Source organism: Dromaius novaehollandiae, chromosome 5 (assembly GCF_036370855.1).
Source record: "Dromaius novaehollandiae isolate bDroNov1 chromosome 5, bDroNov1.hap1, whole genome shotgun sequence".
Classification (NCBI taxonomy): domain Eukaryota; kingdom Metazoa; phylum Chordata; class Aves; order Casuariiformes; family Dromaiidae; genus Dromaius; species Dromaius novaehollandiae.
In genome coordinates, this window is record NC_088102.1 from 69,468,815 (window position 1) to 69,495,647 (window position 26,833).

Consider the following 26,833-nt stretch of genomic DNA (forward strand, 5'->3'; position numbering starts at 1 on the left):
TGGAAAACATTCTGACACATGAAATTGGTCTGTCTTGAAAGAGGAAGTATGCTCCCGTTACATTGAAAGCCACAGTGAAGAACGTGAGGGGCAGGAAAAACAAAAAAACAAACACCTATCAATCCAAACATCACTGCTAATAAGCAGCAAGAAACAAATGACTATGTTTGCGCAAACATTTATTCAATACTTAAGAGCTCCCAGAAGTGAAATACATTTTTACTAGTAGCTATCTAGATAAAGTCTGAGACTATATTTTTTTTACTTTGACCTACCAAGACATATGAGCTTGGAGGTCCATACCAAAAGATTTTCCCTTCAATTGCTGGAATTGTTTAGTGACCAAACTAGCTAAGAAAAATGAAGGTAGGATTACTGAACTACTTATATGTGGGTGCATTAAGCTATTTCTAAATATGATTAATACTTTGTCCTTTGTACCTTTCTTCCTTCTATAGTTAGCTCAAACAGAGTTGTCATAGCTTCTCTGCAGCTCCTTCTGCTAAAACAGAGAGTTAGGTGATTCACAAATGATGCTGAACCTCTGTTTACGCTTACAGTAACAGAAGCTTCAACAGGTCAGAAAAAGATTAGGAAATTCTTCCAAATGATATTATGAAGAAGCTAGGTTGGGATAACATAGGTGAAAAACAAAGAAACAAGCTTCCTGTTATTGTGCAATGGACAGACATAAGCAGATACTGTCCAAAACCAGTAGATCTTCACAAATACATACACTCTCAAGTTCTACTCACATATAGTAAAAAACTACTTTGCCTGTTCCCATCAGAACAACACAGAAAACATGAACGAAATTTGCTTTTACTGGTGGAAATAAGAGCAGTAGTTGGGAGTAAGTTACTAATTGTCTGATAACTGTCTGTAACTGCTGTCTAGTCTTTTCTTTGCAATTCCACTTTATTCCTTTATGTAATACAAATACGTGCAAGAATCTTAGTTGTTCTCACTTTGGGTTGCTTACAGGACAGAGAGGGACTAAAAAAACAAAAACAAAAAAAACCTGTGTGACCATTCAGTAACAACTTAGAAAGTCATTTTAATGAATAATCAGAAAGTAATGACAACGTTTCGGAAAGTCTGACTGCTCATAATCAAGTACCTTCAGCATCACAAAATATCCTGAACATGCCCAATTCCACCTGAAACTTATTTACATCAACGTATACCTTTCACAGGTGTAACATTCGCAGTATTCATTATTCTCTCCAAAAAAGCCATCTCCATAATAACAAGAGATTTCTTCTCCGGGTTCAATATCTCTCAGAGCTTTCACACACGCTGTATCTCTGCCAGTTGATACAAACTGGGGAAGGAGAAGACAGGAAGGCGGACAGAAGAAGAAAGGCTAATCGTTAAGGTTGAACAGCATTTCAATTAGAAAACAAAATAAAACAGTTGGGGAGGAAAAGGTGCAGGGATAAGGGGAAAAAATTAGGTGGGTTGCTTTATTTATTTATTTCTTTTTAGTTTTCTGCTTACCTTACAGTTAGGTCTGCAATCTGAAAAAGGTCCAAAAGATAAAGTCAATTAACTGTTGATAAGACCTGAAACATGAATAGTTGTAGATATCTAAAGTAAGGATTCACTCTGACTTCATTAACTCTAGAATCTCAACTAAATATTGGGAGTTCTGTTAGTACTGTATAAAGCTGTATATCAGAAGATGCCTGTTTTGATATAGTTTGGTTTCTGAGCTTTTCTTTGCTGTCCCAAATGTTCAACTTCCCTTTTCTTTAAGGTAACAAGATTTATCTTAAATCCTACCTGTTTCTCCTTGAGCTTAAAAATGCAACAGTATCTAAGAAGTTTCTGTGTAAAAGGTGAAAGTACAAAGCTCATCTAAAAAATACAATACTATAGACCAAGTTCACTGATTAGCTACAGCAAGAATTCAAGGTAGGCTACAATATGCTCCACTAGTTCAGCTGCCAGTTCCAAAGCCTCTGTGAAGGAAGGAAGTGTCACTTCCCAGAGCCTCCAGTGAACTTCCCAGTAGATAGCCCATTCTTTCTGGTTCGGGAAACTCCCAACAGGATTACGTCCTGCACTAATGCAGTATGCCAAATTACGTCAGTTACAGTCAAAGGACAAAAGTCAGGCATGTTCTCTTCACTATCGTGTGGTTTATCTTGCATAGAATAATCCTTCTGAAGAGGACTGCTTGTGTCATTTAGCACTTCTGGTATCCTTGTAACTCACCGTGATTGATAAATGCAGCAGGACCAAGCCACAGCTGAGCACAGTTTTTCCGTGTGGAATACATGACACTGAAGTCATTCTCCCCATGTCTCAGCAGCATGTTTTCTTCCATTTCTGATAGTTCAGCAATACAGCCCACAAGTAATTCTATTTTATCATTCCGTTTCCTTTGGGGTAAGGAGAGTAGTAGAAGTAAGAAAACATATGTCGAAAATTCAAAAGTATACCATGGAATATCTTCACAAAAGAAAAGTTGTCAATGACAGGAAGTTCTTCCTAATGCATCTCTCAACCCCTGAAAAAACTGTGTTTTAATTCACAGCAGCGTGCAGATTAGTGGCACTGAATGCTCTGCCTAGACACACATGGACAACTTCCACATTCTTGTGAGGGCAGTGTTTCTGCTGTCAAGTTGCTTTTAGGGAGGCCATTCTCAGATTATGATGAATAATCATAATCACAAGGATGAACACAAAGATTCTGAATGTACTTAAAGGACACAAAACAGAAGCCAAGTCTTAAGTGCAAAACTCCTTTTCAGAGAATGCTGAGCATCCTACTAGCTGTGTGTCTGACTTTTTTGGATATTGACAGGGCTTTGAAGCAGGCTTCCTGCTTCTCTCTCAGAAGGTCACTCAAAATTTTGAGGGTTAATGGGCAAGAAAAATGACTTCATTTTTCAACACACCTAATACAACGCTTCCTCCCCAAAGAGTCAGCAAGGGGGAGGATTCAAACAAACAAACAAAATCCAAAAGGAAATACTGATTATACTACGTTCTGTGATTGCCAAACTTCCAGCACCAGTCGTGAGGGGCTAGAAACTGGCCTTGACCTCCTTAAAGCTTCCTCTCCCATGAACTGAGGCCAGAGCCCCGCAGTAAAAGCGCAGCTCACTTCTAACACTGCCAGCCGAATGCCTAGCCACTCACTCCCAGCCCACACACAAAAGCGTATTATTCTCTCAGAGGTGCTGTTGTGACTGTGTATGGCCACACAGCAAAACAAACAACAGAAATGCTGCTGGGGGAGAAGGGAGGAAGAGGGGATTTTGTTTTAAAAGCTGGATTAGTTCAAGGATCTGCTGGCACTGCCTCTGACATGCACATCATGAAACTCAGACCTTACAAAACGAGACGGGGAAACACAGAGTCCTGATTCTGTGTCTCTAGGAGAGACCTATCTTGCACAATGAAAATACAAACATAACACCCCTCAATTTCACAATGGCAAAAGACTCATTTTCCCCACAATTGTTTGTTATATAACAAACCCAATATGACCAGAATCTTGACATGGATGCATTTCTCACAGGAGTCTAATGACTAATTGATTTGAGGAAACTAGTTAACTGACAGAAAACAAGACGACTCAAAACTGTATACAGAAAACTGCATGGCTAAGCCCCAATATATAATTTGTCATCTTACAGATATGTGTATTGTTAAAAAAAAATTGCTCCAGAAGTAGAAATATGAAAACTTAGCTTTATATTTTACTAGTTGAAGTTTTAATGTTATGTTACACTTTAATATACTTTTTTTTAGCATACATCCTTCAAAATAATTGGCACAAATAGCAACAGTAAATTATGCCACTCACCATTCTTTTGTTGCAACAATTTTGGCTCCATTTTGCTCAGAAGAATACCGGTTACAAGGCAGTATCTCAAACCCACTGTCAGTTGCAAACATTCGTAAATAAATAAATACCTGCAACGAAAGAAAACAGCACTGTTCTGTTAAAAGCAAAACAAAGAGTCAGGAATGCTTCTATATAAAGATAATGAAAGTCAATTAACTTGGGGGGAAAAAAAACACGTGTGAAATAGATATTGTAAAGAAATGTTGTTTGCTAAATGCACATCCCAAATTTCCTGAGACACTCTGATTACAGTTTTAATTACACACATTATGTTGAAGTCTTATTTCTTCAAAGTGTCTAGCAAGAATGTTTGCATGGATCACCTGAATATCTAAAGATTAAAAAAAAAAAAAAAAAACAACTAAAGATGCCTTGAATGGCAGAGCAGACCAGTGAAAATGAGTAATTTCTTGTTAAAGTCACTGAATATTTGTGTTCAAGAATTCTGCTCAGATCTTCAAGAACCACTGAGACTCATACTTCATAACAATGTTGTACAGTCCAATTTTATTCTTTCCAGTTCTCAGTGAGACATCACTGTCCATGAGAAGACCATTCAGGGACTGCTCCATCAGTTCTCTTCAAGTTGCTCCTTTCAGCAGCTTTAGTCAAAGTGAGCCTATACTACTCAAACATCTTGGGATGATCAATCTTGGGAATGCAGAATTGGGACAACAGGACAATCTTGGGAAGGCAGAATTTGCTGTCAAGTTTTTTCTAGACTGCTACTTCTTTTATGTTTTAGACCAGGGAAAAGGCCAAATTCCTTTTGGTTGTATCTAAAAACAACTAAAAAAGTTATTCTTGTTCCTGACTCATGTATTGAAGTAAAAAAAAAAAATACTAAGATTTCCTTGCAACTTTTGAGTATCAACATCCTTTACTATATTAAAAAAAAAAAAGGGGGGGGGGTTGGGAGTGTGGTAAGTGGAGTTAGAGGAAACTGTATTCCCACATAAAGCCCTTGTACCAGTAAAACCCCCTACATTTTAAGGTGGTGAGGTTTCTCGCTTTTTCTTTGTCTTTCTGTGGCCCCTAATTTCATTTACAATAGTTGTAGATGAAAAGAAAAATCTGTCAAAGAATGAAATAAACCCTCAAAACTCTTGTTTCCTAGAAGTAGGGCTTCTCTCTTCTGCTTATGACTTAGGCCAACAGCAGGAGAGCACGTTTTCCTTTCTACATGTGCTATTAAATCAAAGGCAATGGAAAGTTCGCTTTTTCTTCCCCCCTCTTTTTGAGCTATCTGGGTTTGAAAAACCAAAAGAAAGTTCCTGTTAAAAAGCAATCAAACAAGTAAGGTATAACAGAGCAGTGGATTACTTTCCTTTACTACTACTGCATTCCTAAGAAACTTGTTAATACATTTTCTTAGCCTTTCAACCATCTGAAAAAGCACATTAATTACAAATACACCTACATGTTCCTTGAACAACCTTTCCTGCATTTTGTTCTTGTTAAGAAAATAGTGCCGGGCCCAGTCACCTGACGTCAAGGACTTGAAGGCTTTTTCTAAGTGCTCATCTTTCTTAAAACGTTCAATCACCTCTTTTAGTTCTTCTTGCCTTCCTTTTATAGGTCGAAATCTGAAATAAAGAATAAAGCTATTCCAGTCCACTGTTATTCATTCTCAAATCTTCCTCACAGTACAGAGTTCTTTTGCTAACCATATAAATGTTTAACTCCTAGCAAAAAGAAACTGACAGTTACATAGTCAAATCACAGACCCTCATTTCCAGGTCTCCAAAGGTAAAGCCAAGCATCCTACTTGGAAGTCTGAAACTCTCCATTCTCTTGAGAGGCAAAATTTATTTACAAAACAAGTCTCCAATGAGATTAACCGGTGAAGAATAATATTGTGCTGTTTTCAACACCTATCATTTGGAAAGAAGCAGCTAAAGAGCAAATACAACAAAAGCTTTGTTGTCCTTACTTTCCCAATCAATTTACTATCAGTAAGAGTACTGCAGAGGCAAAAAAGTCCAGCAAATGAATTAAATGCTGTAAGCTTCCCCATACCCTGATATCAAAGGATCTAGACACAGTTCTGCATTTTCTTGTTGCTGGGGCGTTTTCTTGTGTGGGGGGAAGAGGTTCTTGTTAAGTTTCAGGTCTCAACAGCCTCACATGCTATGCTAACAATTTTTAAATAGAAAGAACCTACAACAGCTAGGCAGTGCAACTGAAAAGACTCAATAAGAAGAAAAACCTCAAACAGAGGGGAAAAAAAAAACCAGCCACTTTGATGACTGTTTACAAATCAACTGTGGCCTTAGCAAAACCATATGATATTGACAAATCCACTATAAGGATTTATATGTGGACTGCAAACTTAGTATTTGCATTCATATAAAACATGCCTCTCAAAGACTACATGGGAAGTATCTATAAGCAGGAGCACACAGCACAGGTATTACATCTGCACAAAAGTCATGTTCCACAAGCCAGTGTGACTGTAACAGTCTTTCCAAAAAATTGGCTTAAAGGAAACCTAGTTAGCCAAAATTCATGGGTAGACAAAAATCTGGAAGTAAAATCCTCTGTATTAGCAGAGAAGTAGAGGCTTCCCTAAAGCGTGATATTTAAGACAAATACCCTTCACATCTTCAACAGAAACAGTTAGTGACAAAAAACAGTGCCCTACATGACTGCAAGGACCAAGAGGCCCATTTCTAGGATACAAAGCCATCAAGAAAAAAGCAAAATTTGCTTAGAGATTATGCCAAATTCCTATATATTGCCTCTGACTGAACACATATCCATGTGTATTTTCAGGGGGAGAGGGAAAAGGATATTTGCTTTTTTGAGCATACAATACACCCAACGACATTCTTTCCAAAGATAAAGATTTTCTAGGGTCACTAGAAACATTTTTTGCAGCTTTTCTTTTTTGTTTTTTGTTTTAAACCACACAGCTCACACTTACTTGCTTACACTGCATAACAGTAAAAGTGTTAAGCAAGTTAATACCTCCTGAATGAATCCACAAGACACATTACTTGTTTCTTTAAGTGTGTACTAGCTTCATTATCTTCACTGGAGACTGATTCTATTTCCTATTACTTACCAGCTAGAGTATTTGTTATCTGTATTTAACGACAGATGTAAACAAAGGGAAATAAATTCTTGAAGTTAATCTAAAGAAACCTTATAATCTCCCTCGCTGATATCCTGTTTTTTAAAATTACTGTATCACTTGGCTTATCTTCATTTTAACATGTTAAAAGTTGCCAGTGACTTATTTTGAGAAGACCAAGAAAGATGTGCCCCTTATACGCAACTTGTTTGAAGGAACAAAAGACGCTAAGTGTTGCGTACTCCGATTTTATTTTACCTTGTAAAATAGGAAATGTTTAATCAGAAATAACTAACAATGAAGAAAATTCAACTTCCTTCATTAGGAGAAAAATTCTGTATGTATGCCCTTGATGCAATAAGGAAAGACCTCATAAGAGCAATACCACTTCCACCGGCAACGCAGGTTATCGGCGCTCCATGGTACTGCTGTTATACAGAACTATCATCCAGGCATGTGCCATTTGAAAAACTTCCTTGTAATATAATGACTCAGCCTTTCTTTAGATCTTATGAATACCGCAAATATCATCAGCAAAACTCTTACAGCTTTCACAGCAGAAGATATGGCGAGTAGCTCTGAGAAGGCGTTAGATGAACTTTCTGCTGGCTGGGATAACATCCAACAAGATAGCAAGTTTTTTGGTTTTGGTCAAGAAATAGATGACGCACTTCTAAAACATACCCACTGAAAATTGCAGGAAGTATCACGCCAAGAAGTTTCAAAATAGTTCTTCATTAAAGGACATTTCTATCCCATCTCTACTAAGAGTTAACTGTTTTTAACAAGCTGCTGAGACCTCATTATGGAAGAAAAATCTCTTTAGACTACAGACAACACTAGCATTATTATTTCTGTTTTGTAATATAGGGAAATCTCCCTCAACTGTCAGTCAGATAGAAGAAGGAGAAACCTCCCTGTCCTCCTAGAAAGGGGAGACCTTTCCCAGATTTGATCGTTCTAACTCTCAGAGCTTCATCAGACATTAAGAGTATTCATAATGATATAGCCTAAACTGAAGCCGACTAGTTTCAGGATAGGACTTGCTCTCATCTTCAGTTTAAATCAGGAACAGTCTTACCCACAAGGAACCAATTGCACTTATATCACCAGAACTACAAAGCATATCAACATGCAAAAACATAACAGGCCAACATTTCGTGCACACATTTAATTGTAAACATTATGGCAGTAAATTCTGTGGGTTTTCCTCCAAATAACTGGTCTTCAGCTATTTGTATTCTTGCTGGGCTAAGTGAATGACTTCCCTCTCCTTTTTATTTTATGTGTGGAAACGCACTGCCTTTTTTTTTTGTTTTTTTTTTTAAGCCAAGTTATCTGCAGCAGCAAAGATAAGTAGGAAAACCATCACATTCGGTATTACATTAGCATCTGAGACAGGCACTGTATGTGCTGATAAGACACAATCATGCTTGCTTTATCAACATTATCAATGAGAAGCTTGGTCAGCTTTCAGCAAAAGAAACCAGTATCAACTCAAACTTCAGAAAAAAGCAAGGCAGACATTAAGGCTAAACAGTGACTCTTGATGAGTCTATGGAAAAAAAAATCAACACCCTACATCATCTAGCAAATAGAAACATACCTAATAGCTCAACAGGGACTCTCAAATTTCAAGTGTTCCACCACATACTGTTCTGAAAGGCTGACTAGAAATTTATTTCTACCTTAGGCAGCTCAGAATGGGACACCTACACTTTAAAGAGCCACCCATGTGCCTCCATGGACCCCGTTCAGCAGATGTTTCTACAGGTTCTCATTTCATGCATCCCACGCTGCCAGCAGAACTCCTTTACACGTCTAGCAGCAACTCATGTAACACTATTCTTTATAAATACAGATAGTCAGCATGTGCCCAACTCTTGACAAGATCACAAAGAAGGCTGGAAACAGGGAGTGGGTGAAGGGACAGTAAAAAAAACCTCTAAAACATTAAATGATTAGATGAGTGTTAGGCAGTATACAAGCACTTGAAACTTAAAACACAAACTAGGTCTTCAAAAGAACATGCATTTGAGGCAACCTCTCCAGTGCATCTCTATCAAAATGGTTTACTGAGCTTTTTTTACATGGTGACAAGACAGAGGTGACACCAAAAGATATAAAGGAGTCCAGTCAAGCAACATAATTGTCCACAAATACACAGAAGGGCATTAGAACCCAACAACGTGATGTTGAGCATCTTGCTTCAAGGGTTCCCAACTCGATGAAATGTAAGGACACATTTCAGAGTGAGCCCAAGTTGTTCAAAGCTCAACAGCACACAAACTGCACCTGATTCCAATGATGTATATGGGAGCATACAAATGTATGCTCCAATGATGTATATGGAAGCATATAAAGCTTATGAACTAATCCAGACTACTACAACCCAGACTCCTCATCAAAGCATCAGTATTTCAGTATCAGAGGTGTCTTTCCATGCAGACTATAAAAGGTACTTGCTGACTGGAGACAGGAAAGAAGCCAGTATGCCAAGAAACCCTACAAGTTGAGTCTTCCTTAAGAATTTGAGGGTCTGGTGTATTTTAGTTTAGACACTTCACTCCTTCCAGGACTATTAAGAAAAGCAGTTTATTCATTAAATTTCCCAGTACTTTCCCAGTACTACCTAACAGAAAGCCAATCAGTTATCAGAAATAACAGGTACTATGCTTTTGGTGTTACAAGACTTCCTCGCTGGCATATGGCATTATGTAGTATCTGCTAAGTGGCTACATAACTGTTTTTCAACAACACCGTAAAGAGAACCTGCAGAGAAACCACAGCTAAACATATACAAAAGCTGAGCCAAAGAAAGTGGCTTTTAATGCCAGTATAAATAAGAGACTAGTTCAAAGAAGAAAAATAGAGATAGGAAAGAGCAAAAGAAAACCAACAAGCAAAACAAGCCAACCAACCCAGTCTCTAAACAGAGAAGCAATAAAGTCAGAATTATGTTTATCCAAACATCTGGTTTGCTCCCATAAACAGTGCCTTTATTAGATTCCCTCATGGAAACCGAACAAGATTCTCTGGCATTTGAACCTGCTCGTACGCACAGACCCCCTGAGCCATCCTACAAGCAGCTGAGGGGGCCAAGTCTCACAGAGCATGCTGTCTGCTGCAAAACAGTCTGTTGTCAAAAATAAGCTAAGAGTGAAAGACTCAGCTACCACAGTATCTTTAAAGAAAGATTAATATCCCTTCTTCCTGACAAGCTTTGAAATAGAAACTTTTCAAACGTCCCTGCAAAATACTTATTTTTCCCCTAGTCAACAAGATCCAAAAAAGTTAAGGCCATTGCAATTTCCGAATCAGCTGGAAGATGGTCTTATCCCACTTAAGGGCCAAACTGAGGTGGTGTCAATAAGCAAGACTTGGGAGAACGGCTTGGGGAAGCAAAGCTCTTTCTCTCTCTCAGGTTTCTCTTACCTCGGGAATACTTAATCTTGAAACTCCAAGGTATAAAGCCAAAGGTCAGTGAGATGCTTGCCTATAAAGGAAGTTAAAGGAGAGGTTCCGGTAAGTTCAGGAGCACAGTACCTCGCTCAGTCACTGACAGCAGTGAGTTTGAACAAAAAGGATAAACTGACCCTGCAAGAGATCCCGTATGGAACTCCGCACAGTGCATGTATCTGCCACAGCACTAATGCACAATAAAGACTTACACTGCTAAACCTATTCCTTAAATGCTGACTGGAGAACATTAGAAAGAGTGAATTTATCAAAACACAGCATCCCAGGGGCCTCTGAACAACAGGCACTTTGTTCAGAAGATATTTTATTTTAGTGGCTGTGGAAAGACAGCACGTTACTGTTTACTAACGTCAGAGATTCAGCACAAAAGCTAACGCTGCAAGGCCTTTAAACATTCAAGACAGCACAATATAACAAGAGTTGAAAAATCAACCATTTATAACCAACATGGAAACAGTTTCTCTAGTTAATACAAATTTTGGCCTTATATCTTTTTTCAACTTGTAGTATGAGTACCTCTATTAAAAGCTAGTCATACAAAATGAAATTTTTGAAGGGCAAAATTTAAAGCTATTTTCTAATGAAGAAAATAATCCACCTCTATTTAAATTTCTTGAACTGAATCTACACACACCAGTGTGGTCAAAGCTCAAATACTGCCTAGAACAGAAATAAAGAAAATTCCAACAGCCACACAATTTCATTCTCCTTAATGCTATTAGCAAATAAATCTCTTGTGTTTGTTTGATTTAATAAATACTGAGAAAAACTTTCCCTCACTCCTCCTCTGCCACTCCACATGGTAAATTTAATTTAGCAGTTAGCATAACGAAGGTGTGCAACCCACTCCATCTTTTGGAGATGAAACACTAAAGTTCAGCTAACGGTGCAACTACAAAAACTGTACAAGAGTAGTATTTTTCGTATCCAAAACATTCAGCAGCAGTTAATTCCAAAATAGCCATTGTGTATTTGGGAAGGAGAAGAGAGGAGGAGAAGCAGAAGCAAACTAGAAGACTTTACTGAATGAAATTATTGCATCAAAACAAGAATTAAAAAATTAGAGAATTTTAGACCAAAGCGAGCAAACAAAATCATTTTTGACAATAAAAACACAAACATTTAGGTCTGAACAAGGTAAAAGCTTCAGTATGAAACAGTGTGTTGTGAAGTAAAAGGATTGTGCACCTCTCACACAGTGCCTCCATAGCACCACATCACCAAAAGTTAGCTACATGGCCACCTGACCTCACTTAGCAGGAACCAAATGGCTTTTTCTGCCTCCAAATTCCATTTATTCAGGATGAGTACTGAGCCCTTTAATTATTCCTATTCTGAAACGAGCCGAGGAGCAGATCGGAGATCCAGCGCAGACCCCTGAATGCAACTGATTCGGAACGCAGCATTTGCTACTTTGCCCATGTCTTTATCGCTACACAGAGAGTCTAAGTACGGGGTGACGTACTCTGCCAAGATCAGGAATGACCGATGTTTTACCCTTTAAATCCAGCACTTGCTCTTGGTACCATGTCGAGAGAAAGCAGCTTCCAGCACCTATGCTACATCCCCAAACGCTTTGCCGTGTTTGCTCTGGAAACCTATTCTTAAAGCCTGTTCATTTAGCCTCACATTATCACACAGAACCACCCCCACCACCTGAGGGTTCACAGCATCACTGAAAGCAGCAGTATGGAGTTAGGAAACACACATCTAGATTCCTGTAAAACAGATAAAAACTTGTGGCACTTCCTAAATTACTCAGAAACTTAGAAGACAGGAACTGCGCTCACTACTCCCCAGCATGACACTAGAGCTTTAGGGAATCAGGAAACACCAGCAAGTGACAGGTAACAGTCTAGTAGTATTACTATCATGAGTTTGGCTTAAGATTTAAATAATAACACCTTTGGTTGTGATACAATAAAATGTGCATTAGCCATTAAGGTGTGTGCCTCCAAAACTCTCTTCAGCCTAGGGGAATGCACCTGAAAATATGAAATTGTAAGATGAGCAAGAACCTCCTCAGCTGTTTGCAAGTGTAAGTTTTAATCCCTGGTATCACACAAGCTTCAATCCAGAAAAGAGTGTGCAAAACAATGGGTTTTGTTTTTACAAACAGGAGAAACACCTGACTAAGTAAGTCTTACAACCATGATAGCTTTTGTCACAAAAAGCATCTCGCTGAACAGGATTTGAACAAGAAGTGACAAAAACCTCTTAGGATAGCTGTATTTGACAACGTAACGCTTCCTAACACATGGGTTTTTTAGACTAACTGCTATCCTACTATTTTGCTAAGATAAGAGCTACCGATTTGGGGGAAGAATGACCGGATGGCCTATGAAGAGGGCCAGAAGCTCTGAAAACCATCTGCTTTTCCTTGGAAATTCAAGATGAAAAAAGCAAAAGTTACTTTTGGGTAAAGCCATAGAAGAAGTTTCCAGACCTACATTTTATGCAGTCCATCAAGTCCCTCGTGACAAGAAGAGATTTCAGAGGAACACTGAACAAAGTCGCTGGGAGAGCTGATTGAAATCTTTTGAGAACTAGCTTTCAACTCTCTCAGACATTACTGACTTAAGAGCTTACAGAACTCATACACCAATTCCTCAGACAGAGGTCAAGTGTGAGATTTTCTTTATATGGCTTCTGGAAAAAAAGGAAAATGCAACCAGGTTCTTGCCACCACTCTACCATGCGATCACAAATTCTCTATGAAGATGATGAAAAACAGTGAAAAAGAAAGAAAGGAAAGAAGCTCCAATAATAATGCAGACATTTTGCTAGAATTTTAAGAGCTATACCCCCCGCAAAACAAGAGGTCTTTACAAACTCTTCAAGTAATGAATGAGACAGTACAGGAAGGGTTCACATAGAAGACACGCATACAAAAATACAGACTTGGCTTCCTGAGGTAAGGTAAAGTGCAACTTCAGTAAGTCATCATCAGCGTATGTTGGCCTACTAGTTGCAAGAATACAAACATCATATGCATTTCCAATGGCTGAACGGAATGCTTGGCACACAGTAATTTCCACAGTATGTCTTCAAACAAATCAGGAAAAGGGAACAGGAAATATTTACTTGCTACCATAAATAGATGTTTTGTTTTAAGCTCACCTTAATAGACATACTGGTATTTATATGGCTTTACCATACTGAAGCAAAAGACGCCCAAATACAAGCTGTAAATCTTAATTTCTGCTCCAGGAATATGTTCAGGTACAAGCATCTGATGTTTTTGAGATGGTCTAGTCTTTTCATATCTGCTTTCCCCTTCGCCCCTTCCCTCAATGTCATATGGCAGCAATAAATCTCAGGACTTCTAAAAAGCAGCAGAAAAGTAACTTCTATCTTACTACACAGGAGGAAGATAATCCAAGCTACACAGCTATGATAATAAGCAGATGTCATCACTGTACCAAAAAGATAAACAAGAGCTATGCTGATGCCTTTATTTTAAGTCACTGCAACAACAGAAGCTCTCTCAATAGGACATGAAGAAAGAGTCAAGAAAATGCGTTTCTGATAGAATTTTTAAGCCTCACCTAAGTATTTCCCATAGTGCACCAAGAATAATAACTATTGTCCTTAAGACTGCCTGTAACTGTTCTCCAAGTCTGAGAAAGGAAGAAATACATGATGATAGCCTTTGTGTAGTCTTTCGTTTCAAATCAGTAATTAAAAAAAGTATTTTACTGCTGAAAACATATCAGCAGAAAACGTAATATTTATGAAAGCAGCTTCTCCAACTATTAAATATTGAATACATAATTTCCTTAGCAAAAAGCAAAAGAATTAGCTACATACGCACTTCTGTAGACTACCATTCATGCAAAAACAAACAAACAAAAAAAGCCAAAAAAATTGTTGAGCTTATATAATTAGCTCAATTAAACACTGGAGATGCAAAGTCACTATGATAACTAAACTGTAAGAGTACCTATCTAGACACTGTTTTGGGCACAACCTACTATTGTAACCAAGAGCACGGAGAGAACAGGAAGAATGCAAGCATTCCTCTTAAAGATGGATGTTGCACTCTAGGGAAAAAGAAAAATCCATGTGCAACTCATGCTGTCAGGTAATACCAGCAACTGTTTATGTTACATGACAACACCAACTAATTTAGCAGTCATTTTTGAAGCAATCAGCTTGTTACACACATACAAAATCTACTTAACTGACTCTGGTAATGTGACTGTGCTGCACAGGTAAACTGTTCTTCTTTACAAATAGCCATGGCAACATAAGCAGTCCGTTTCCCACGACGTGCTGCCTGGAAATCCTAGCTCAGATCAAGGTCTCCCATTTGTTTGTACAGTAACTAGCACACACTTCCTGTCCTTAGAAGCTTACCATTTATATATAGCTTCTCCGTTAAGCATAGCAATACAGATCTTGTTCACAAACAAGAGCTTAAGAGAGATCTACAGAATATACTTATGATTGGTGGCATATCTGTAAAACAGGAAGAAGCATGCAACAACTGAACCACAAGCTCGCACCGAATTTAGGACAGAAGTATTCAGACAGGTGTATAGCAGTGCAAAAGTATGTGCAGCTTTGGCAAGCAGGTTCCCAGTGTGCACCTCAGTTTATCTATACACACAGACATGTCTGAGTAGCACTCCTTCAGGATGGGTCCACATGAACGCGAGATCAAGTGGCGCCAAGACTGAAGTGCCTGGGATGTTAAGCCCTTCTTGTGATGTGATAGGAGTAATAAAAGATCAGGCACATGAAATAAACAGAAAACTCCCTAAACACTTAACTGCTGTCTTTGAAGTATTACTTCAAATGGCTAATGGTTTCAATCTTACTAATAGTTGACTATTTAAGTTAGGAGACAACAGCATCTATTAACATCCTGTTCTACAGCAGAATTTGACATGAAGGCTAATAGAAATAGCTACGATAGTGTTACAAACGCATGCTGTTATAGGGCTTGGAGTTCCAGTCTGAAATTCAGCACCATTTTAAAGGCTGAAGCTACTCACAAATTGCCATTTTTTCAGACTTTTGTAAACATGCAGGCAATTCCATAGTTGTCCTCTGATTACATCAATAAGATGATCAATTCTTTTCTAGAAGAATAAAGACAAGTTACCTAGTATTCATTTTGTGTGTCTGAAAACCTAAATAGGGATCAAGAACCAAACTAGTTGCTAGGTCATCGTTTTCACACAGCTCCTTGGCAGACATTCCCGAGGAAGGCACGTAACGACTTTGGCCCTCAAATCCTGAAGCACCACTACCTGCAAATAGAAAAGCATAAATCAGATACCACTTAGGGCATACCATAAAGCCAAGCTGTATTTCTTGCCATGGAAGGCAGGGAATGGAACACTTAAGGAGGAGGATCAATTGTGTGAAGTATGGGCACAGTTAATTTTTCACTCCTGCATTTGTTGGTTAATTTGACAGCCAATGGAGAAAGTATTTTTAAAATGTTTTATGGGTGCCTTTAATTGTGTTCCCCTCCACATACAAATAAATCTTTCCATAGTACACAGTTCAGTCATGCTTGCCCCTGAAATTTCAGGCCTATGAACATGATAAACCCATGAAAATACAGAACCTGATTCTCCAAAATCTGAATAAAAGATTTCCTCTGAATTTGTTCTTTGTCCTTCACCCTCAATCGGTAATGAAAATAAAAATCCATTTTGCTTAAAAGCAGCTTCATAGCTGCTATTGATACAGGTGACTCCATTCAAAATGAGGTTTACGTCTACACAAACATTCAGCTGAGCTAGTAACTCCAATCTTATCTGTAATCTATTTCCAATCACACTAGTTCTCAGCTAGCGCAAGTGATGTATTTTGCATGTGACCAGTACAAATTAAATTTACATCCAATGATTTTCACTTCACTTTTGAACTGAAGAGATCCATATGCCTAAGTGAGTTATTACAACTAATACGAACATAATTAATCTATTTGATGATTCTTCATGAATTAAGACAAGATATGTCTGACTTTCCAATTTAAAAATTCCTCCCTTAAACATTGGTAAGATGAATCACATACAACATGAAGCCAATAAGTGCATACATCTGCTTGATCTTCTCTCAACTCCATTTTTGCCAGTCTTCGGATTCTCCTTTCCCGTGTGCTGCAATTTGGTCTGATTCTGTGGGTGGTCATTAGACGACTTGCTTCCACTTCTCCTGCCATTCACCACCATGTTCTTGGATTCTCCCAGCCACTTCATTCCCACAGAAAACCTGACCCAGTTGCATTTAGTCACTTTTCAAAAGGCTTGGAGAAGTGGATGAATATTTTCAGTTCCAATTCCTGCTGGAAGGAAAACATTAAAAATGGTTAGCACTAAGCGGGAAACCTATTTTCAAAGCACAGCTTTTAAGTAAAAAGATTAGAATGTGACTGTTGTCTGCATTCGAAACAACAAAAAGTGGTTCGTTAACACTAGCACAGGGAGCTGCTGTAGACACAAATACCCAGGGAAAACTATTGCTCTGTAACTTACTACCACATCTGGAAGCAAAGACAGAACTCTAAAGCTGATAAATTGTTCAGGCAAGAAAAACTCAGACTCAAGAACTGAACAGGCACGTACATGTGCATGTGTCTTTGTGCACACATATACGTGTGTGTGTGCACACGCATGTCTGTATATACACATACACGCGTTCGCTCAGTGCTAATGAACTATATATACATATACATACATACACATACATCTACACACACAGAGCTGTATGTGTGACAACAAAAACAGATTATTTTCAAGTAAGATTATATTTACAAATAAATAAAAATCTGCAACTTGTTCTGAATCTGCAGCAAGGTGGCATTATGCAAACATCCTCTAAAAAGTAACAATAAGCACAATGAAATATTAAAGAACTCAGTAAAGATGTTAAATGTTAGTTTGAATATTCAGAGTTCATAAAACCTCAATCATGATCTAGAGGCCTCAGGCTACTTTCACAGCCAGTGCTTAAAAAAAGTTACATCTGGCTCAATGGGCCAGTACTAAGTGAGGTCACAAATAGAGCAGAAAATTTACAGTATGAAAGCGGCCAGCATATCCTTGTTTCTGCCTGCAGTCTAAATGTCTTTTGCATAAATAATTATCATATAAGAAAGCTAGCAGTGTTTTCGAACCCAGTAGCGTCTCACTCTGTGTAACTTGCAGGAAAGAAAAATCTACACAATTATTTTACAATTGCATTTATGCATTAATAATTAATTTACTTGCTTTTAATTCATCCTCCTCCCTACAGCATAAACTCCAATTTTTTCCCCTCTGAAGTGTCAAGGCTTTGTCCACAGCAAGCTTTCTATACTCAGCATACAGCGTTATCAGGTAACTAGCATTTCAGTCAGGCAAAAGAGATTCAAACTAACTAGATGTTTTGAAAAAAACATCAGTGTAGGATATATATTTCATAACTTCTGTAGAAATTCTGTTTTTAATCAGTTAAGACTAGCATAACACTGAAATTCTGTTAAATACCTATGTTATCAAGCTACTTAAGGCCACAGAAATATTGATGGCCAGATGATTAGTAACTAAGAGTTCCTTAAAGAGATTCACAGAATTGAGGCATAAAAGAAAAATAGTGCAGACATACAACTTGATGGATTTATTGGGGGAAAAAAACCCCCAAAAAACAAAAAAACTAACTTACTACAACTACTATCCAGAAATCTGTAAGTTTTAGAACCTTTTACAGACTGTCACACCACAGAAGGACAAGTAGAGTATTCGCAGAATGTAAGAGAAGTATATAGAGAAAAAGTAGCTAAACTACTGCCTCAATATAGGGGAAGAAACAACTGAGAGGATTTCAGCAGATAAGGAATCCCCTTGCTGCCAGTGACTGAAAGGAGTGGTTTTGACCTCAAGATAAAAACAAAACAAACAAACAAAAACCCACAAAACAAAAAAACCCAAAATACCAAAACACCCTCAACAAAAAGCAGGTCTAAGTGCCTATTTTACTGGCCCTACAGGCTTTGTCACAGTACAGGACAGAGCTGAAACTGAACAATTTGTTGACAACCAAAACACAGAAATTGCTCTTGTCTGCTGGCAAAATAGAAAGGTACCAGTTACAACATTCAGAAAACAAAACCAAGTCATCTTAAAATTTGCTAGGAAAAAAAAATATTCACTGCATTTAGCTATACCTAACACCAGGCATTTTTACACAGTCCCTCCAAAAAACCATTGGAAATCTCATGGCCAGATCTGTACTAAACAACAATAAAAAAGGGCTTTTACCTTTTTCTTCAGGGGAAAAAAAAGTCTCCCACCAAAACCTCTGTCAGAAGACAGCTACCCCATGAAAATCTGTACTGACTGTTGCATAGGTACTTGACAACAAACTCACTCTGCCAAGTTTGATTGCTCCTGCTTCTCAATTAATTTATTTTACAGCTCTATAAACTCATTAAATCCTGTTTGCACATTTTTGCAACATTGATACAACAGAGCTTTAAAAACATAAACCTACATTAAAGACTTCAGCCAAATTCAATCTCGGTCTCTTTATAAACCAGGACTGAACTATACCTAACACACTGTTATAGTCCAACAACCCTGTGTTGTTCCGCCACCGCTAAAGAGCGGTGCGGGTAAATAAAATCTATCACAAAGCCCCACTGTTGTAGATGAACACCGGCACACAGCTTTTTGGAGGAAAGATGCTCATACGGCAGCCTTTCTGGCAACCAACACGAAGGACAGCTACGCTTCAGCTGCAGAAAGGGGTGCTCTGCATGAGGACAGCGATGGACCTTTCACACCTAAGTCCAAAACTCAGGAGGGTGAGCTGTATTTATACTGACATTCCTGCCTAACAAATATTGCAATGACAAGGAAATCATCTATGACAGCAAAGCTACGAATGAATGTAAAGCCACGTAAGAATACTCAGACCGCACTCAATTTTAGGGAAATGGGACATTTGGCTTTTGCTGCAAAATGTATTGACATAGATGACTACAGAAGCCCTCCCCAGAGTAAAACCAAAAAGTAACCCACTTGGTGAAGCCTAGAAAAAAAATGTGGTGAAAAATTCACTATTGTCTGACTCTGGCAGTCTGAGATATAAACACTGAGCACATTTGCAGAAGCAAGAAAACTTTTGTCTCCATCTACTGTTAGCTTTTATTTTCTCATACTGGCCAAACAGTAAGATGTGTCCGGAGAACTTCCAGACTGCAAGTGCGTTTCTAGCAGCCGCGCTTCAACACACAAACTCTGCCTCCGAGAGACAGTACCGGGAGCCAGAACCAACAGACATGATCCGTTTGATAGCAAACATCTCCATTCCTCCTGCCACCCTCAGCCGATCTTTATCACATCCTTGGATCCAAATTTGCTACCCATCCCGCAATGCCAATTGCTTTTTGCTTCAAACTTGCAACGCGAGTCCTTCAGGAAGGGAGGGAGTAGAGTAAGAGATGAACGTCATCATCTTCCTAATCAAGAACAAAAAAAAGTTCTCCTGGGAACATACTCATACCTCAAACGCCCATTAAAGGGCTTTTCCACTACCAAGCACTAAACAGTGCACGGGACACTTAGGACTTGAGGTTTATCCATCCTGTTAAGTTTGCCAGCACAGTTAAAGCTTCCAAGGGACCTTTTTTCTTTCAATGAAAGTGTCCACGCTTTGGTTTTAACCCTTTATTATTATACTACTGTAGCTTTACAGGTCCATTTTCCTCCAGTTTCAAAGAACAGATCAATCACATCCTGCTCCTCTCACCTAGTAATTGAGTGTTTCACTGCAACAGCGCTCTTAAGATGAAAACTCAATTACATTTATCAGATTCTAAATCTATTAAACCTATTTACATGCTTTCTGAACATTATTTTTATTTCAATAACGTTAAGTACCAATCAAGAACTGAAGCAGAAATCGATAGACAGCTCATAACAGACACTCATGAAGCCAGGTATATTCAAAAGTGCTTACTGGGCTGAGTAAAGACTACAGTTCATATTTGTAACAGATATGAAAAGCCTACATCCTTTTACATTGGAAAATGGAGTAAAGCTATATGAATTTGAGGAAAGAGATTCTGTGGCCATAAAAATCAATCTCAAAAGCTGCCTGAGCCTCTCAAGTTAGGTGCCCTCATCTGTGATATCAACTCAGTGAAGTCTTGTTTGTGAGGGGGGAAAAAGCTGTACAAAATCAAATAAACTAAACCCTGAAACGTACAAACTCACAAATACCAGTGACCGCAGGAAATTCAATTATCGTTTACTTTAGTCCACCTTAACACAGCTTTTGTATTTAAATATTTATTAAAGGCCAGAGATCAGCTTCTAAGCAGAAGCAGTGCATTTTGCTCACCGCTCTCCAGAAAACGGGCAAAGACATTGGGATCACAAGGTTTCCTACCGGACAGGGCCATCCTCCCCTTTCTCACGGTCTCCAGTACGTGCGCTGTCAAGGGACATCCTTCTAAACAGTGGTGTCTTAACTTTTAAACTCATCCAAAGCAGCAATTCTCAAGTCATGTTCTTGAATTATAGCTGCAGAAAGCCTGCCTCAGCAAAACAGTAGCCTAAACCAGATGTAAGATACTAACAAAATATTTTACATACGACTGGTTGATCACATCCTCTGCTTTCTGGACAGATCAATGGTACCAAGAGAAAAGATAAATGTTTCATTACTGGCAACTGTGAAAAAACAACTGACCTTTGAATCTCGGAAAGAGAGTAAAAGCACGCAACCAATTTTTCCACAGGATCACTAGGCTGTAGAGGATTTCACAACCACCACATCCGGACAATGAAAAAAAAAAAATCCACTAATAAAAAAATTTTACTTCTCTGAGAATACAAGGGGAAGACTCCTAGTGAAATCAAGGCAGAAGGAGAACATGCACAGCTCTAAGGAGTTTCCCAGAACTGCCTCAAACCCTATTTCAGTTACTATTTTTGACAGCTTGGACAATTACGTTAAACCAGATGAGGCACAGACTGCTTCTGGCTCACAAGGGGTGCAAAGCCAAGGCATGGTGTCACTTCAGACAGAAATGCAATGACTTATTTTACAGTACAAGTTATTATGAGCAACAATAAAACAAAGCAAAACTAGCCATGGCACAAAGGTCTTTACACACACAGAAAGGAAAAAGACTGGGAGTCCAGAGCCAAAGTTGTATCTTAAAGGAAGGGCGGGTGATCCCGAAGCAGTTAGAGGCTCTGGAGTTCAGGCTGCGTTTCCAGGACCACATAAAAGCCACCCAGGCAGGGGCTCCGGCAGATGCTAACTTTAGCCACCGGATTTTAAACTCCCTCTTGATTTTGTCTGTCCCTAGCATGACTGTTTCAGTAAGTTAAGCCACAAGAAACATTCACTTTTTCTGTAGCGGTACTTTTCAGTCGGTTAGTTCACTGAATCACCCGAGTGCAGAATCAGACCTAGATTAACAAAGGCACAGGGAAAGGTGCAAGACTGTGCCAAAACTGCCTCAGGTCAGCTCAAACTGTTGTGGAACCGCAGCCCTGGGATGCAGCTTTGTGGCAACACACGCCGATCCCAAACCGGTGCTGCCACAGCTCCAATCCCTCCGTAACAGCTCAGCCCGCCCATTCGCACCCTCTCTCTCATTCCTGTTCTTTCGCAGCCACATGATTTTTGCATATCAGTTTGGAAACTAATGCAATTGCACCACCGGCACAAAAGCAATAGCGTACCAGGATAAACGAGGGGCAGAGAGGGAAGGAACGCACAGGAGTGCTGAAGCAGCTCCTGCCCCTCTCCTCCTGCCCCCCTTCCTCCACTACGGTGCCCTCTCAGGGGGGAGCAAAATAAACGGTTGAGCCCAGCTAACAGCAGAGCACTCTGAAAAGGCAGGGCAGTTTCCTGCAGGTCACCACAAAGGCAGACAATTTTCAGCTTAATGAGCTGAACAAGTTGAGCAAAGGATGCGCTGGGCACTAGAGCAAGGGAGGTGCAGTAGCGGAGCAGCGGCAGGACCACTGAGAGGGAGGGAAAAGCTGCTGCAGCAGCTCAGCGCTGTAACTCGCACAGGTTCATCCTGAAGGTCCTTGATCCGGCAGGGCTCATGAGCAAGCAGACGGATGGGCCCAGCCAGTGCAGCAGCTCGAGGGACCCTTCAGCAGCAGGCCAGGAGCAGCCCTGCCGCCCCCTCGGGTGCTGTCCACGCTGCCCCTCTCCTGCCACAGGCACGAGCAAGTGAACTGGGGACGTAACCAGAGGAGAGTTAGTTTTAACCCCATGTGCCACCGGCTTGAACTGTTGTTGGAACGATGGTACAACAGGATGACACGGGGGGAGACAAGAAGAGGGGCTGGGGAAGCGGTCCGGAGCGCCTCGTATTGCTCCCAAGTGCTTTGAACTGTCAAACCGCAGTCTGGGATTCGCAGTTAAGTGCAGAAGTATCAGCACTTACACTCGCTGTGTTAACACAGCTGTCTGTGGTATTAAAGCACGGGGCTGCACAAAGCGAAAAGGACGCTGGGAACTGTAGTCCAACGGCAGAACAACATTAACAGAGCAAAAGTGATACGCGAGAGTCCTGTTCAGCACACAAGGATGCATTTCCCCTTACATCCTCCCACACACTCATTTAATAGGCTAAATAATTAATTTAAACAAGTCTTATTTTCCAGTTTGTCAACTCAAGCTGGGATAAAGCAGAGGGGTTTGCATGTTTCTGTCTGGCTTTAGTACTAGGAGGGCTGCCCAAAGATAAGCAACAACAGCAGAAAGATCCCACTTTTCAAGCAATTAAGCTTTAAATGTCTTTCTTCATACACCAAAAACTCTTAACAAGTTCAAGACAAAATTTCACTACTAATCAAAACAGAAGAGGACTACATTATGAAGAAAGGACATAACTACATCTGAGTTTTTATGCTATAATACCTTAGATCCCCACTGACTAAAGACTCCCACTGTTTTTACAGTTACACAATCGAGCACTTTAATCGCATTACCACCTCCTATTTGCCACCGTGTGCTGAACTCAGTCCAACGCACAACTACTCCGAGCTATATCCGTAACCTCCTTGTATTTGCTGGGACGCAACTCAACAAAACGGCACATGCCCTCCCCTGTCTTTACTGTTTTGGAGAGTGACGTGTTGAAGACTTCAAACTTTTAGATGCAGAGTCTGGGCAAATGGATGCTTTACCCTTCCTTAGAAGTGTATATCCCCCGTTGCAAAAAGAAAAAAGAAAGAAAAAGCAAAGGAGCAAGGCATCGGGCATTTCGCTCCATTCGGGGCAGCTGTTCAGAACAGGCCTTAGCCGAAACCAAGCGGTGCAGGCAGAACTGCAGCTCCTGCTCTGGCTCAGGCAGGGCAGCGCCAGGCTCCGCCTGGAGCCGACTCCAGGCATCGCCTCCCGACACCGGCACCGCCGCGAGCTGCCAAACAACCTTCCCGGCGCGTCTCCCCCAAAGCCAAAACGCCCTCGAACCGGGGGGGGGAAAAGGGGGGAAACGGGGAAAAACCACCCCCCAGCGGAGGAGCCAGTGGGAGACGCTCCCGCGGGCAGGGGGCGGAAGGGGAGCGGGACCTGCCGGCGCCGCCGCCGCCTCCCGGCCCTGTGCTGCCCCCTAGGGCTCGGCTCCCGCCGGCACCGGCACCGGCACCAGCCCCGGCCCCGCGACGGGCCGCGGTCCCGGCCCGGCTGTCAGCGCCGCCAGAGCCGCCCCGGGCCCCTCCGTGACGGCGGCCGGACACCGAGCACCGCCGGTCGCGCAGCCCCCCCCACCGGTCCCCACACCGGGGGGGGGGGGGCAGCCCTTAAACACCCTCCCCCCTCCCTGCCCCCCCCCGCTGCCCCCGACCCCCCCGCTGCCCCAACCCCCCCCGCCCCCTCCCCCGCTCACGCGTGTCCGCGTCCCGGGGGGTCGCGCCCGCCGCGATACCCCCCCCCCCCCCGCCGGGCATCGGACACTCACCGCCGGCTGCCCCGCCGCGCTGGGGTCCGCTGCCGCCGCCGGTGCTGCCCCCGTCTCCACCGGGGGGAAAATGAATCATCAAAGAAAAGGGAGAGAAAGGGATGGGGGGGGGAAGGAAGGTGGGGAGGGGGGGAAGAGAAGATTGAGCCAGAAAAGGAGAGGAGGGGGAGGGAAGGAAAAACACGGAGGGGGGAAAAAAAAAAAGCGGCGGTAATGATAAAAAATAATTCCAAGTGGGGGGAGGAAAAAAATGGCGGATTAAAATCCAAGATGGCGGCGCCGAGGGGCGAGCGATGCAGGGGGGGAGGCGGCGGGGGAGCCGCCTAGAGATCCCTCCGCCGGGACCCGCGAGAAAGAGTCCGCCGGGCTCCCTGGCGGAGACCCCGCGGGGCGGCGGCGAGCACCGGCCCTCGCCGCCGCCGCTGCCTCCTCCTCTTCCTCCTGCTTCTCCGCGGGGAGCCCTCTCCCGGCCGGGCAGGCGAGCGGCCGCTACAGCCACGGCGCTCCGAAGTTTCTTCTCCTCGCTCCTACGAAGCCCGCGGCCGTCCGGAGAGAGGCACCTCCTGCCTGCGCGCTCCGCCGCGGCGGAGGGACACCGCGGGCCGCGCCGAGCCTTGTGTGCCCGCCGCCGCGGAAGGATACGCCGCTGCGAGGCAAAACACAGCCCTCCTCCTCCTCTCCCCCTCCCCGCCGCCTCACGCCGGGCGGCGCAGCCACAGGCCGCGGCTCAGCGAGCCTCCCCGCCGCCGCCCGCGCCTCGCCCGCCGCGGAGGGACCGCGCGGGGGGGAGCGGCGCCCATGCCGGCCCCCGCCGCGGCGGAGGGATTCCGCCGCCAGAAAACGAGGCCCGGGCCGCCCCACGGCTCGGCGGCGGCGGCGGCGCGCGTGGAAGAAGTCCCGGCCGGCTGGCGCGGCGGTGGGATCCCTCCGCCGCGGGCTGCCCTTTAAATGCTGAGGGACTCCCCGCCGCGGGGACGGCGAGCGGCGCCGCGGCCCTGCCGCGCCCGGCTTTTGGGGCGGCTCCGGGCCGAGGGGGGCTTTAACCGCCCTCCCTTCCCTCGAGGGGAGCTGTGAGGGGCTGCGGCGCCTTGCCCTGCTCCCCTTGAGGGGGGGAAAGCTGTCGCCTCGCAGAGCACCGAGGCTCCGGCACCTGCTTCCTCCTGGCGCTTCCTGCCAGAGCTATTTAAAAATGGCCCCCGCTGGGTGGCGGCGGCGGGGGAGGCGCCGCCTTCCCTCAGGGAGAGGCGCGGGCGGCCGCGGGGCAGGGGGCGACCCCGCCCTGGCCCTCCCCCCCTTCCCGTCTCCTCCCTGCGCTTTAATTTTATTATTTTTTTTAATTTTTTTTCCTGCCATTCATCTCGTAGAGGCCGGGCAGCGGGTTTTTCCTCCTTCCTACCGCTCTTAAGTAGGTGTCCGAAGGCAAAAAAACTAAAAAACCAACAAACCCCCCCCCAAAACTCAAACCATCCCTTGTCGGGGCAGCCTTTCTTAATACACCATGACCTCCCTTAAGGCACCTCCGGGGAGTTTTCCTTGGAGACTCCTGCCACCCCAAACTGCCCCGTGTTTCTGCTGAGGGAGCGGGGGCTCCTGGTCAGCCTCTGCTGCAGCTTTGCCCCGAAATGCTGCTTAAAACAAGCGTTTTTTTCTTTTTTTTTTAATTTGCAACATGGAAATTTCAGAAAATTGCACCTCTCGTGAGCAGCAAGCGCGTCGCCGTTGAGTGTTTAATTAAATGCGTTTGCGAGGAAAGCTTGTTGATGCAGTAATTGCCAACCCTCTTCCGTTTCCAGAAGTTGGAAAATTTGAAGGCAAAATGCTTTCTGCCCAAAGTTCAGAGGTTTTATTATGTACTTAATATTTTAAGTTGCCCTTTGTTTCTTGTCCTATGGTGTTCGTGTGCTGATTATAGGACAACTCACCAAATACGAGTGCTGCTCTTACAGGTTTGCTAGAAACTTTTAAATAATTTGAGTTCATTCTAAGGTACCATAAGCCTTTCTGGAAGAGGAAAAGATTTGCCACATAACTTTCTTCTCTACAGCTGCTCACCAGGTCTACCAAGTCCTCACTTTCCTACTGGTGTTATTAATAGTGGAAAACTAAGAGGTTTTAATAAAACAATATAATTTCGTTCAGAATTTGGTATGATTTTGCTTTAATTACGCAAGCAAAACAATATCTGGAAATGGCGTGTGCCCCAACAAACAAGATTTCTATTTGAATTGATTTTACTAAATTTAGTGGCAAGAAATTGCTTTTAAAGCTGCAATTTTGTGTGCCCAGTTGTTTGACAGTTTTGCAGTTTATTTGTAAACCTCTGAAGGAAATACTTTAAGCCGGAGCTGGTTATTAATAGCATCACAAGCAGTGACACTAGGATAATATTAAAAATGGCATTTATACATTGTCTTTTAGATGCGCCAGGTTGTTCCGTATACTTATGGAAATTCCTGCAGTCATCTCAGAAATGTCGA

At 42.1% G+C, this 26,833-nt stretch overlaps 1 protein-coding gene across 4 annotated transcripts in view; it reads right to left on the minus strand.

The window, feature by feature from the left end:
* The window catches only part of KMT5B (lysine methyltransferase 5B), a 30,136-nt gene extending 4,933 nt beyond the window's left edge, over positions 1-25,203 (minus strand). Inside the window, exons 1-8 of one of the 4 annotated variants that reach the window (XM_064513219.1) lie at positions 24,357-25,203; positions 16,455-16,721; positions 15,531-15,678; positions 5,285-5,450; positions 3,823-3,932; positions 2,221-2,387; positions 1,501-1,520; positions 1,188-1,324 (exon numbers count right to left, since the gene is read on the minus strand). In XM_064513219.1, the coding sequence (XP_064369289.1) occupies positions 1,188-1,324; positions 1,501-1,520; positions 2,221-2,387; positions 3,823-3,932; positions 5,285-5,450; positions 15,531-15,678; positions 16,455-16,638 (932 nt within the window). In that variant the 5' untranslated portion in view covers positions 16,639-16,721; positions 24,357-25,203. Of the gene's footprint in view, positions 1-1,187; positions 1,325-1,500; positions 1,521-2,220; positions 2,388-3,822; positions 3,933-5,284; positions 5,451-15,530; positions 15,679-16,454; positions 16,725-24,356 lie in introns of those variants that run through there. The other 3 variants (XM_064513220.1, XM_064513221.1, XM_064513222.1) reach the window with 3 other exon arrangements.
* Between the last annotated feature and the right edge of the window lie 1,630 nt (positions 25,204-26,833).